The following is a 15052-nucleotide window of genomic DNA, read 5'->3' on the forward strand; positions in this document are numbered from 1 at the left end:
GCATACATTAGTTCTGCTGGAACCAGGCTGTGATTCTGATTAGAATGTCAAATACTTTTATTGCATTGCAATTTTACCTTTAATTTTCTTTTCCATGAATCTGCGTATTATCATATGGGACGACTTACGTTTCGGTGATAAAACCTGAGGATGTATTAGATGACGATCAGTTTGGGTTTAGGAAAGATAAAGGCATCAGAGAGGCAGTTCTGACGTTGCAGTTGATCATGAAAGCAAGACTAAAGAAAACTCAAGAAACGTTCAAAGCATTTGCCGATCTGTAAAAAGCTTTCAGCTGTGTCAAACGGGGCACGATGTTCGAAATTCTGAGAAAATAGGGTTACGTACAACATGTACAACAGCCTAGAACGAATAATAAGAATTGACGACCAAGAACGAAGTGTTCGCATTGAAAATGTATCACAGGGATGTAGGCTTTCGCCCCTACTGTTCAATCTATACATCGAAGAACCAACGATAGAAATGAAAAAAAGGTTCAGGAGTGCAACTGAAATTCAAGGTGGACGGATATCAGTGATACGATTCGCTGATGACATTGTAACCCTGAGTGAAAGTGAAGAAGAATTACATGATCTGCTGAATGGAATGACAGTCTAATCAGTACGGAATATGGATTGCGAGTAAATCGAAGAAAGACGGAGGTAGTGAAAAGTAGATAAATAAGAATTGCAAGAAACTTAACGTGAGGATTGATGGTCACGAAGCAGACGAGGTAAAGTAATTCTGCTATCTAGGCAGCAAAACAGCCCATGACGGACGGAGCAAGGAGAACATCAAAGCAGATTTACAATGGCGGAAAGAGCATTCCTGGTCAACATAAGTCTGCTAGTATCCAACATTAGCCTTACTTTTAGGAAGAAATTTGTGAGCATGTACATTTGGAGCACAGCATTGTGTGGTAGTGAAACATGTGCTGTAGGAAAACTGGAACAGAAGAAAATCGAAGCATTTTAGATGTGATGATACCGACGAATGGCGGTAATTAGGTGGACTGATGAAATTAGGAATGAAGAGATTCTGCGCAGAATCGGAGAGGAAAGGAGTATGTGGAAAACACTGGCAAGGAGAAGGGATAGGATGATAGGACATCTGTTAAGACATCGGGGAATGACTTCCATGGTACTAGAGAGAGCTGTAGAGGAAGAGAGAGATTAGAAAAATGTAGCAAATAATTAAGAAAGTAGGTTGCAGGTACTACGCTGAGATGAAGAGTTTGGGACAGGAGAGGAATTCGTGGCGGGCAGCATCAAACCAGTCAGAAGACTGATGACTAAGAAAAAAGAAAACAAAATTTTATTTTCGCACTTGCCTTCACAATGTAAGCTTACGCCCTCAATAGCACATACAAAAATTATTTACCCAGTGACCTAATGTTTTAAATGGTGCGAAAATAGAGCTGTGACCAAGTGCTGAAAACAGAAAGTAACTGCTAAACTGAGCGAATAAAACAAAAAATTGAACTTCAAACCAAAAATATATTTCTCGGTTGAAATATGCATTCACACATTACACATTATGCGCTGAATGAGTGTCGGTAAATGAAAATTATTTACTCGTGCCAGGCAACGTATGATAAATGTAGCTAGTTCTATGCATTTTAAAAAGGACAAGGACATTTTCTAAGAAGAGTATGGTGAAAAATTCATACCACGAAACTGAGGGGACCGAAATTGTTTTTAGTGTTAATAGAATTCCGTGTTAAAGTTGTACGCAGAAAAGTTCAATAACGTCGTAGTTTCGATCTCGTCAAATTATGTTGGAGAATTCGATCTTCTGCTGACATTTACCTTTGACGAAAAAACTTAAGACCGGAAGTCCGTAAGCAATATGTTTTCGTTTTTTTTTCGGAAAAAATCTGTTGTTGTCTTTTGCAATGTCTTTCTATACAAATAATTTTTGACAAACTGCTCGATATCGTCCACCATTTTATTCACGTCACCATTCGAATGAGCATTTGAATAACTGCGAGTGTTACCAATGACATAAATCTTTCCTTAGAGGTTAGCCTCCCTGAAAACGATTGACCCCTAAGCGATATAGTTTTATTGGGTATGCAGGCGCAAATTGACGTAAAATCGTTGGCGCTGAAAACATCTGCCGCATCATATCTGTAGTCGTAGTCGATAAACCTTGGTTAGCATCACTCCAGAAATTTTCAACTCTATGCTGTTCGTTTTCATTAATGTTATAATCAGCCTTTATATGCGGAAAATTCGATATCCATTTGTTTGTCGCCAGTTCAACAGTTTTTCCACGCAAAAAGCTCCTGGTACAGGAGCATTCTGCCACCTAGCTTATTGGAACCAACAAGCAACGCAGTCTACACTTCATACATGTCTCTGACACGAAATTGTGCGCTCAACCGGGAAGAAACCTTGTTCATGGTCGTCGAAAAATTAATCTGTAGTCGATACTACATATTAAAACTGCAGATTAATTTTTCGACGACTGTGAACGTAATTTATGTCCGAAGCCGTTGGAGTAAAATATAAATAAGCCAACGTTTGCGTGTCATGCATTATATTAAGTTTGTACAAGCTGATAACTACCTTAACAAGACGTTTTCGAATTCCGTTTTTCATCAGCTGCCTTAAGCAGCCCCATCTTTATTTTAAGAGTGAATTAATCTGGGTCTCACGATTGCAGACAGACAGTCTGTCAGTATATCACAAAAGATTAATTTTTCGAGTTAAGAGAATGTATGAAATTATTTCGTACTTTGTCGACAACTCAGTATTAGTTTATGCTAACTAAGCTGATTTTCCGGTTTAAGCATTTTCGCATCATTGTATCTGAACTCTTCAAATACAGCCACACTACTGCGAAATGCAGCTGATCACATTTGCAGTCTTCCAAATAATTTTTCATAGTCACAACACTACGAGCGACGCCGTGTGCTTTTAATGGCGCTGTGTTAAGTCTATAGCGGTAAATTTTATTATTGTGAGGCTGTTACTGGATAATGCAAACTCGACTGATGACAAAACAACGATTTCATAAACAAGTGGCTCATGTCTGAAAGAGAATCACATAAGTAATTGGTGCTCGGTTGACTGCAAACAGATACATATTTCAAGACGACTAAAAGCGTGACATCTTACGGAAAATAGCTACTACGTAAGCAGGAAAGAGAAGAAAAGGCTATTTTGAATTTTTACAGCAGTCAGGCAGTCACATCGGCGCTCAGTTCTCGATTCGCGCTTTTCGGCGCACATCGTTTGCCTGTACCGGAGCACATATGATTTACACATCCACGTCTTCCTCTCTCGAACGTTAACACAACAGTACTGCCACTCTGGCAGCGTCCACAGTTGGATGAAACTTCAGCGTACTCCCATTTCCGTTTTGTAAGTATCAGCAGGACATATAGCTTCCGTGTATATTTCCCAGTGTTTAAAATGTGAAGATTGTTAAAGACAGAGGTTATTGTGTTTTTACTGCGTAAAAAGGGGCATCTTTGTTCCCGTCGATCTGTATAACCAGTGCAATGCAACGTATAAGGTGTAATCCTTTTATTTTTAATGGTCTGATAATGCATTGGCTTGAACTACATTTATATTTTCTGAGAAATTGCATTAACGGACCGTTCATTGTTCTTGGTAGACTATTTTGTCATACATTGACGACATAATGACTTGTACGCTGTTACGCTTAAGACTGTTTGGAGCCATCAAGGGCATTCTAAGATAGGAAATCAGAGACACAAAGTGGAGAGCAAGCAATAGTGGTAGCATTTAGGTTTCGGAGTTAAATAGTAACACTATGACAAATTGCAACTGTTTAAGGGGAGAAGTTTCACTTCAGAGAATTAAGTGGTAACTTCATCCACGACCTAGACGCTGTCGTAAGGCGTCACTGTAGAAGATCGCCACGAAAAGGCACTGAGCCGTGCGCGGCTGGTGTTCGTGCCGTTTCTTATTTTACATCTTGTTTCTTCCGTACTGCCACCTCGTTATGTTAATTTTCAATTACTGGTGTCACCGAGGTGCTGTCTTGCTTGCCCGTGAGCAGCAGCAGCAGCGCTTATCGATATAGGCCCTGCCGTATTATCTTAGCTGGACAGCTATTACTTCCCGGTTGTCGTGTGTTTTGAGTTAGTTCGGACGTGGCAGTGTTTGAGTTGGCACGCGGCACAAGTTCAGTCGGGGCGCGGCAGCAGTGAGGTCCGGACCGCCATGACTCGCCCGATGTTTGCCAACACACATGATTGGAGTGGGGACGACTTTGGTTGGTCGTCGGTCGGTAGTATTATGAAGTATAAAGCAATTACGCATAATATATTTTGTGCAACAATTTTTTTTTTACTTAAAAAAATTGTTATAATTTGTTACGTAGTTTGTCATTTTGTCACATATTTTACCTAAGTTAAATAGTTTTACATCGTATTTTACTGAAAAACTCTTTTTTAGTGCTAAAGCACATATTACCAACTGTCATATTTGAAAACAAACTTAGATACTCGCTAGATACCCCAAGCTTCACATATTTGACCGCGCAGTAATTTCACAACCACACGTATTTACGCATGTACCTGGCGATAGAGTAACAGCCGAAAATCGATTTCTATAAAAATAAATATTGTGGAATATTACACCAATGTCGTGTATTTCTCGTTCATCATGTTCTGATAATTATTACCTACAGTTACAGAGATAATAATGTATATTTCAGTCGATTTTAATGGCTCGTTTTCAATACAATTTAACAGTATGATTAGTTTCGACTTCCCTACTTGATCACTTCTTCCACGGCCATTTTTTAGCATAATGTCTTGCATATTTGAATGCTTTTCTATGCATAGACTTCTGAATTATTTGACTGAGCCAACTCAATTATACAAAATAACTCTAAACATGAAGCTACTTTTTAGAACAGAATGTTTATGTTCTTTTTTTAGCAGTAAGATCAGTCACAAGGAATACCAAAACGAATGTCTGTTCGGGGCATCAGTTGTCTTTGTTAATGTTCTGTGATTCACTGATAATGAGTAAATGCCATGGTAAATTTTCGGCAAAAGCAGTTCTCTACAAACAGATAGGGACCGCACACGGTGGTTCGCACATAACTGTCTTAATTTTACCGTCAAGTACACTTGGTTTCTCAGAAACCGTAGGTCGAGTGCTCATATTTTCGAAGTAATCGTGATTATCCCGATCAACTACGTTATGGAGACGTCCGTTCATTTACGTACTAAATGCGTCCATATGTATCTTGATTACTAGAATCGTAGTTCAGAGAGTATTTTCATTGCTTCCGTGACTTCATTCTTCGAGAGAGTCCTACGTCTTGATTGTTCCAGGGGTATAACGAGAAATATAAAAATATATTTCTATTTTTACAGATTACATCGGACTGGTGAACCTGCCTTCTCGCTCACAGGCGGGCAACAGCTTCGAGGGCCAGACCGCTACGGTCAGCGGCTGGGGCCTCAATACCGACAGTAAGTACACGCGTTCTACGTAGGTGGCGACTACTTTTTATACTTTTTATTGATTCCGTCTCATCCTGAAAGTTGGTGTGAGGGAATCGAATGTTGTTAGCGGTAATAGTTTGAAAATGTGAGTCAGCATTTATTGTATAGGTTGTCTCATGTCATACAATACGTCAAATTTTCCACGATGAGTGAATTTAATGTCAACTGAGTAATGTTCTCAACGCAACAAGTTTCATGGAAGTATCTTCTGGATCACTAAAATCAGTGGCGTATGAGATATGAAACGCGCCGTCAGGCTTCCAGGAAAGCAATGTACTCATACTGCGGCAGAAATTAGAAGCAGTTAACGCTAATAGCTAGCACATGATCAACAAGGAATGGCAATTTCATAAGTTTCTGACTGGATGCATCCAGAGAATAGAAAAGAATTAGCATCAGGTAGCGATAGAAAGTCACGAGCTACACGATATTTACATTTGAATATGTATCTTTAAAAAATCGTCATGTGTCAGCTTAAATAAGATATTCCGAATTATGTAGATAACTAAATGTAATACAGGAGAGACGCTTTAATGTAATACCTATCGAAACCACATAAAGCTAACTGAAGTTAGTTTGTAAAAGAGTGCTACAGCTCTTTAACATTGCAGCATAAATTTTTTGTGGATACGTGAAAGACGAACCTCAATACAAGTTCCAATTAAGAATATATAGGTATCATTTATGAGGTTCGTGGATGAGTCTTGTCCTACGAGATACTTTACATGCTGCGTATGTGCCCTTTTCGAGCATAGCTCTGGAAGGCCTGCAGTGCGTTATAAAGACTTGATACATAGGAGTTAGTACAACAGGACAACTACCGTCTGAATATGAAAACACATGCTTAGCACTGGATCGTCTGCAAAAAGTTCGAACTAGATTTGCTACATGTGATTGATCATTTAGAAGAATTTGCTGTGGGCAGAGCCGTAGGTGATTGAGGGAAGGACACTAAAAAAACTGAAAATGATCTATATTAGTATCAAATCCATAGTTTTCGGGATTTCCAAATGATGACATTTCCAGTGACAGTTGACTCCTAGAGGTAGAGGTGGCACTAGCTAAAATTGACATCGAATGCTTAACTTCGAAACTCTTCGAGTAAATTCGAGAAAATGTGGCTTATTGTTGTTGTAATCTTCAGTGGCAACACTGCTTTGATGCAGCTCTCCATGCTGCTCTATACTCTGCAAGAATCTTCTTCTCCGAATAACTACTGCAACCTACATCCTTCTGAATCTGCTTACTCTATTCATCATTTGGTCTCCCTCTACGATTTTTGTCCTCTGCAATACCAAACTGGTGATCCCTTGATGTCTCAGAACCTGTACTCTCAACCGCTCTTGTCTTTTGGTCAAGTTGTGTCAAAAATTTCTTGTCTCCCCAATTATATTCAGTACCCACTCATTAGTTACGTTATCTACCCATCCAATATCCAATAATTTTCTGTAGCGCCACATTTCGCAAACTTCTATTCCTTCTTAGTCGAAACTGCTTATCGTCCATGATTCATTTCCACACATGGCAACGCTCAAGGCAAATACTTTCAGAAAATTGTTCCTGATGTTTATACTCGATGTTAATAAACTTCTCTTCTTCAGATATCCTGTCCTTGGCATTTCCAGTCTATACTTTGTATCCTCTCTACTGCCGCTTTCCTCAGTTATTTTGCTTCCCAAATAGCAAAACTCATCTACTAGTCTAATTTCCCTAGCATCAGCTGGTTTAATTCGACTAAATTTCATTAACCTTGTTTTGCTTATCTTAATGTACATTTCATATTCTCCTTTCAAGACAATGTCCACTCCGTTCAGTAATTTGCTGTCTCTGATAGAATTACAATGTTACTGGCAATCTTCAAGGTTTGTATTTCATCTGCCTGGATATTTATTCCTACTCCAAATCTTTCTTTTATTTCCTTTACTGCTTGCTCAGTATGCAGATTGAATACCGTCGGGGACAGGCTAAAAAACTCACTCCCTTCTCAACCACTGCTACCTTTTCATGCCCCATGCCCCTCGACTCTTATTACTGCCTTCTGTTTTCTTTTGTAAATAGCCTTTCGCTCCCAGTATTTTATCTCTGCTGCCTTCAGAATTTTAAAAAGAGTAGTCCAGTCAATGTTGTCAAAAGCTTTGTCTCAGTCTACAAATACTATAATCGTTGGTGCGTCTTTCCTTAATCTTTCTTGTAAGTCATGGAGTCAGTATTGCCTCGCGTGTTCCTACATTCTCCGGGGTCCAAACTGATCTTTCCCAAGGTCGGCTTCTGCAAGTATTTCCATTACTGTGTAAACAATTTGTGTTAGTATTTTGCAGCCATGACATGAAACTGATAGGTCGGTTATTTTCACACCTGTCAGTAACTGCTTTCTGTCAAATTATTACATTCTTCTTGAAGTCTGAGAGTATTTCATCTGTCTCATGCACCTTTAACCCTAGATGGAAGAATTTTTTAATGGCTGACTGTCCCAAGGCTATCAGAAGTTCTGACGGAATATCGTCTACTCTCGGGGTCTTCTTTCGACTTAGGGCTTTCAGAGCTGTGTAAAGTTCTCGCAGTATCATCTCTCATCTTCAACTGTGTCCACTTTCATTTCTATAACATTACCTTCAAGTTTTTTCTCCCTTTACAGACCTATGTACCCCACCAGTCTTCCAGCTTCCCTTTTATGCTTAGCACTGGTTTCGCATCTCAGCTCTTGATATTCGTACAGCTGGTTTTTTAATCTGTAATGGCCTCTTTAATTTTCCTGTAGACGGTATATTACATTTGTCCTCTAACCATTCCTGCTTAGCCGTTTTTCACTTTCTGTCAATCTGATATTTTAGATTCAAGTATTCCCTTGCGCCTTCTGCATTTTCTGTATTTTTATATTTTCTTCATCAATTATATTCAATATCTCTTGTGTTATCCATGGATTTCACTAGGGCTTGTTTTTTTACGTATTTGATTCTCTGCTGCTGCTATTTCATCTCTTAAAGTTATCCATTCGTGTTTTACTGTATTCTTTTCCCCTGATCTAGTCATCCGTCGCCTAATACTCCCTCCGAAACTCTCAACAACCTTTGGTTTTTTCAACTTACTCAGGTCCCATCTCCTTAATTTCCTTTTTCCAATACCTTCAGTTTTAATCTACAGTTCATAGCCAATACATCGCGGTCGGAGTCCGCATCTGCGCCTGGAAATGTTTTCCAGATTAAAACCTGATTCCTAAATCTGTCTTGTCATTACATACTCAATCTGAAAACTTCCGATGTCTCCAGGTCTCTTCAACGTAAATAATTTTCTTTCTTGATTCTTAAACCAAGTGTTAAATTATGCTCTGTACAAAACTCTACCAAATGGCTTCCTCTTTCATTCCTTTTCCCCAGTCCCTAATTACTTGATGTTTTCCTGCTCTTCCTGCTTGCGAATTTGAGTACCCCATCACAATTAAATTTTCGTCTGAATAACTTCTTTTATGTCGTCATACACTTCTTCAATTTCTCCATCTTCCGCTGAGCTAGTTGATATGTAAAAAAGTTCTACAGTGGTGGGTGTGGCCGTGTGTTTCTAGGCGCTACAGTCTGGAACCGCGCGACCGCTACAGTCGCAGGTTCGAATCCTGCCTCTGGCATGGATGTGTGTGATGTCCTTAGGTTAGTTAGGTTTAAGTGGTTCTAGGGGACTGATGACCTTAGAAGTTAAGTCTCATAGTCATCAGAGCCATTTGAACCATTCTGACTTGATTGCAATAATGCGTCCACTATGCTGCTCATAGGAGCTTACCCGAATTCCTACTATCTTATTCACTGTGAAACCCACTCCTGCATTACCCTTATTTCAGTTCTTTATTTATAACCCCGTATTCAACGCACCAGAATTCTTGTGCTTCCTGTCACCGTACTTCACTCATTCCCCGTATATTTCCTTTTTAAATTATCTAACATACCTGTCCGATTCAGCGCTCTGATATTCCTTGCTCTGATCCTTCCTTCTATTTCTATTCCTTTAGAGTGAGAATAGGGACAAAACCTAGTTAAACGAGAAAAGAGAATTCTATTAATGTATATTTAACTATAAAATAAGTTTGAAAGTGCAGAACACACAACATGGAATCCAAACAAATATACAATCATAAATCCTACTATGTACCCTATCCAAGACTGCCACAACACCTAGCGTTCAAAACGCTTCTCCTGTTAAGTTCGTTAAGAACACTGCAAAGGTTGATGTTTTAACCCTTTTGTAAGCTCTAACCACCACCTAAGCTGGAGTACACAACGAAAAACTCAGACAAATTAGTGGACCTGCACGTATGTGAATTTACTCTTCCCTATAGTTCTTCGATTAGCAAATATCACCCAAGTGATCAGCAAAGTGTCGATCTTCCGCGTCCTAGAACACTGGCGGCGCCGTGGAGATGCAGTGTGACGTCCAGAAAATAGATACGGCTACACTATAGACGTATTATTGAGTCGGAAAACTCCTATGACTCAAGATACTCAGTTATAGCAGACGTTTACGAGACTCTTCAGTCTGCTTGCCTACATTGGCCAGGAACAGATGTGTGTCTCTAGTGCACGAACGTAAATGAAAACTTCTCAATACGAACAGCGCCACAATAAAGTACCAAGCTGTTAACACATTATGAATATCTCCCTAAAATTTGGGGAACAAGGTGGACAGATCACAAAACCATAGAACTCTAACCACATTCGTGTCAATGTCACTTAAAACGGAGGGCAGTACCGCTGGTAAATTTTCCGTTGCCGTCTGGCCCGAAGACAAAACATAGTCGAACAGAATGTGGCGTACAGTGATCTGTACACCATAAGCACCACACACTGGAGGGCCGCCGCGGTGAGGCAAGAAGCCAGGCGTGAGAGGACTGTGGCCTAAGCGAAGACGAGCAAGGAGAAGCTCACCGTCTTCGTGGCTCGAACACCACCGCGTAGTGCGCTTTACTAGACGCAGCATATTACCTGTCACTTCCAGTTACTCCCATCGCGGCATGACTCCGTACCTTAACAACGAGGCGATAGTGTCCAAGGGGACGACACAGTGAAATAAATGAGGATCACGACATGCCTCCTTCACTGCTACATCAGCGCTTTCATTCCCCGCAATATTCATGTGCCTTGATACCAAGCAAAAAGACATCCCTCCACAGCCATTGTACTTAGAGGGTGTCTTGTATATTCTGTCCTACTTTCTCTGCTGGTTACAAGCATTATAGAGAATGACGGTCGCTCAGAGAAACTGAATAGACAAGCACTTTTCCACTTGAAGCAGCATCTCATCTGCGCCAGTGCCTGCAAGAACGTATGAACTTCCCCGTGGAAGGCAGTTAAGTCCCGAGGCTGCCGGATCTTGAGGACTATCAACAGAGCCACCTACGGAGTCCTGTTTCGACGAATCCGCAAAGACAGCTGTAGAGTTGTTTCCCAGTTGTAATGTCATAAAAAATGTGGTTAAAACATATCCAGGAGTGCAAACAGTCCTGTACGGCACTAAATCTAAAATTGTTCTGGGCCTGTGCAGTAACCTTTGTGGCAATCGGTTAAAGCCCTGGATTTGTGGTTGTACATGCTCCATACTTAGTGACTGCAGCACAAGCCGCTCACGGTTGCCAAATGCTCATTGCGCTCGTGGGCGATTGGAGAGAAAGTGTAATCAGTAACCAAAAGTCACCAAAACATCACTACAATTGCAAATGCAATCATGTTCTATATATCTGGTTCCAAACTTCTTGCACGTTTGACCCATATGTGCAGATTGATTGTAATTGCATGTTAATCGGTACATACCAGACAGACTATATTTATCAGCGTCGATATTATGTCTTCCAAGTCTTCTCTGTATTGCGTTGTTTTTTCGGTATCTTTAGCATATTGCCTGCTCAGTTTCTGTAAGTCATTAAGTGCCTTTTGTTACTTACTATCTGCTGACAGTATCTGAATAATGTCACCTATCTCCTTCACTCCCTCCCCCCACACCATCTCTCTCGCTCTCTCTCTGTCTTTGTGTCTCTCTCTGTCTGTCTCGCTCGCTCGCTCTTCCTCTCGCGCGCGTGTGCTCACACACACACACACACACACACACACACACACACACACACACACACACACACACAATGACATAAGAATCACAAACGTCAACGAAGCACGTCAGGCCCAAAGAAATGAGCACCACACAGCCACAAAACGCGAAATGGCGGTAGAAACTCTAAGCTTGGCAAACGAATCATACAAAATGCATGTGTAACGACAGCAGCAAAGGAAATAATTTCTTGTATGGGCGCGTAGTGTCTGTTATTTCGGACATGTCCGTAAGAACAGACATCACGCATAATCCGCAGCTTTGAAACATTATATTAAAATAAAGGGGGATCAGTGGATCACTGTTGTCAGCTGCAGCGGGATATCACGCGGAATCAGCGGCGGCGAGCGAAAGTAAAATGACACTTATCGCCGCTGTTTCCGCGTAACGTGTCGCTGCAACCGACAACAGTGATCCCCCTTTAAGAAATAACTTCGTTTATACGACACAAACGAGGTACAAAACTCTTCAACATTGAAAACCGTAACACGCCAAATAACTCGATATATATCGATTTCCCAGTCGGAATAAACAACAAACAAAGAAAATAAAAAGCCGTTTCCTTGTTTGCAGATAAAAGTTGTAGATTGTATAGTAGATTTGAAGCTACCACCATACGCAATTAACAGCTTCGTGTGAGGTATGTAAACACATGTACATACTTGTATTATTTCCAAACTTACCATGAAACCAAAATATTTAGGCAAACGGTAAATGAACAACTCCTAAAGTCTCAACTCTATGATATACACACAACATAAGTTTTGCACCACCTCGATTCCAAGAGTTCCGGAACCTGTAAGGAAAATTGGAATAGAGCTCAACATAAACAATATTTCCGCCCTTATTATTGCTCATGAAAACCACACAGTGCATGTTATACCACCGTGCAGCGCGACCTTCAGATGAGGTGGTCCAGATTCCTGTACACACCAGCACCTATAATACCCAGTAGCACGACCACTTTCGTTGATGCGTGCCTGTATTCGTTATGGCATACTAACGACATGTTCATCAAGGCACTGTTGATCCAGATTGTCCCACTCTTCAACGGCGACTCGGCGTAGGTTCCTCAGAGTGGTTGGTGGGTCTTTCGCCCCTAAACAGCCCTTTTCAATCTATCCCAGGTATGTTCTATAAGGTTCATGTCTGGAGAACATACTGGCCTCTCTAGTTGAGCGATATCGTTATGCTGAAGGAAGTAATTAACCAGATGTGCACGATGGGGCGCGAATTTTCATCCATGAAGACGACTGCCTCGCCAATATGCTGCCGATTTGGTTGCACTATCTGAATATGGCATTCACGTAACGTACAAACCGTTACGGCACCTTCCATGGCCACCAGCGGCGTACATCGACCCCACATAATGCCACCCGAAAACAGCAGCGAAATTCCACCTTGCTGCACTTGATAGACAGTGTGTCTAAGGCATTCAGCCTGACCGCGTTGTCTCCAAACGCGTCTCCAACTATTGTCTGGCTGAAGGCATTTGCGACAGTCATCGATGAAGAGAACGTGATGTCTATCCTGAGCGGTCCATTCGGCATGTTGCTGAGCCCATTTGTACCGCGCTGCATGGTGTCGTGGTTACAAAGATGGACCTCACCATGGACGTCGGGGTGAAGCTGTGCATCATGCAGCCTGTTGCGCAAAGTGCGAGTCTAACATTACGTCATGTGGTTGCACAAAAAGCATTATTCAACTAGGTGGCGTTACTGTCAGGGTTTCTCAAAGCCATAATCTGTAGGTAGCGGTCATCCACTGCAGTAGTAGGCCTTGGGCGACCTGAGCGAGGCATGTCATCAGCAGTTCCTGTCTCTCTCTCCTCCATGTCCGAACATCACTTTGGTTCGCCCGGGGCACCTGGACACTTTGCTTGTTGAGACCCCTTCCTAGCACAAAGCAACAATGCGGACGCGATCGGACCACGGTATTGACTGTCTAGACATGGTTGAACTACAGGCAACGCGAGCCGTGTACCTCCTTCCTGGTGGAATGACTGGAACGTATCGGCTGTCGAACCTCCTCCGTCTAATAGGTGCTGCTCATGCATGATTGTTTATATCTTTGGGCGGGTTTAGAGACGTCTCTGAACCGTTAAAGGGACTGTGTCTGTGATAAAATATCCACAGTTAACGTCTGTCTTCCCAAGTTCTGGGAACCGGGGTGATGCAAAACTTATTTTGATGTATGTCTCAACTCAGTACTGTATGTAAAGTAATGAAAATCGATTGACACTTAAGAATTGTTCCTATTACAAATATACATTTGTACCAGAAGTTCAAATAATCCACCTGAGAGGTTAATATGAAAAAAGTTTTTCAGAAAGAAAATAAGCAATAATCCACTGAAGATAGCACAAGTGCTGAAACATTTTTGGGTAAAAAAAACTATAAAGCAGTGTCTTGAACAACGCCGAATTCGTCTCAACTTTTTCTTCCAGAACCTAAATAAGAACTGCAACATCCACAAGATCACTAAACAGCCAACGTCTTTCAGTTTTCTTAATTCTTCACTGCCACATTAACATTGCCCTCTTGAACTTTGGGCTTTACGGAGGATTTTTGCTGTCTGCTTCAGCACTTCTTCGTATTCTGAGAGATTCTCTTGTTTCGTCAATGTATAATGTTTTACAAGCTACTTTTATTCGGCAGACTGCCTTATCACAGTCTTCACTCCACCAAGCATGTTTACATCTGCTTTGTAATGCTGTTATTTCCTTTTCGGTAGGTACGTATTTTTTCAGGTATCATGCTAGATCCCTGTTTTCCTTTGCTGTAGCAGCTTTCCAAAATTAGCTATGCCTGAGATTTTCAGCTTCGTTTCTTACAACTTAATTCTCAGGCAGTGTTTTCTTATTTAAGATAGAAGTCTAACCTTACACGGGTCAGCAAGTGATCAACTGGAAATTTGTAGTAAGTTCCTTTTGGACCAAACTAAGGTCATCGGTCACTAGGCATACACACTACTTAATCTAACTTAGCGTAAGTTACTCTAAGGACAACACACACACTCATGCCCGATGGAGAACTCGAACCTCCGATGGGGGCAGGCGCGCAAACACTGGCAAGCAGCTTTAGGCCACCCGGCTACACCGCGCAGCAGAAAGTGATAGGTTAAAAATGCCATATTTCCTCACTTCTACATTCTCTATTTCCTTAACATCGCATTTAGATATTGCGACGTAGTCCAGTTGAAATTCACCTAAATGTTATTGTGAAGACCTCTAAATTTTCTTTTTTTGATGGGATGTCTTTTGAAAACAGTAGACACAAGTATAAGACCAAACGCGTCACAACCGTCATTAAGTTTTCTGACATTTAAATTTGTTCTATTGTGAACAGGATAGTTGCCAGTCACATTCCGAAATTGTGGTTCCTTCCCAGTTTGCGTGTTGAAACAGACTGCGAGTTGAGGCCCCTTGTATTTCACCCTCTAGCTGGTTCCAAAGCAAATCCACACTTTCAGGGT

General features: G+C 41.1%; 2 protein-coding genes across 3 annotated transcripts in view; both read left to right on the plus strand.

Moving 5' to 3' along the window:
* Nucleotides 1–15052, plus strand: part of LOC126327949 (brachyurin-like) — a 226800-nt gene that overhangs the window by 108436 nt on the left and 103312 nt on the right. The gene's annotated exons all lie outside the window — the stretch shown is intronic.
* The window catches only part of LOC126327897 (brachyurin-like), a 141911-nt gene that overhangs the window by 23547 nt on the left and 103312 nt on the right, over nucleotides 1–15052 (plus strand). The window contains exon 5 of one of the 2 annotated variants that reach the window (XM_049995930.1): nucleotides 5363–5461. The exons of the other annotated variant lie outside the window; for it this stretch is intronic. Coding sequence (XP_049851887.1) covers nucleotides 5363–5461 — 99 coding nt within the window. The remainder of the gene's footprint in view (nucleotides 1–5362; nucleotides 5462–15052) is intronic. 2 annotated transcript variants of the gene reach the window in all.

The sequence above is a fragment of the Schistocerca gregaria genome, chromosome 2 (assembly GCF_023897955.1).
Source record: "Schistocerca gregaria isolate iqSchGreg1 chromosome 2, iqSchGreg1.2, whole genome shotgun sequence".
Classification (NCBI taxonomy): domain Eukaryota; kingdom Metazoa; phylum Arthropoda; class Insecta; order Orthoptera; family Acrididae; genus Schistocerca; species Schistocerca gregaria.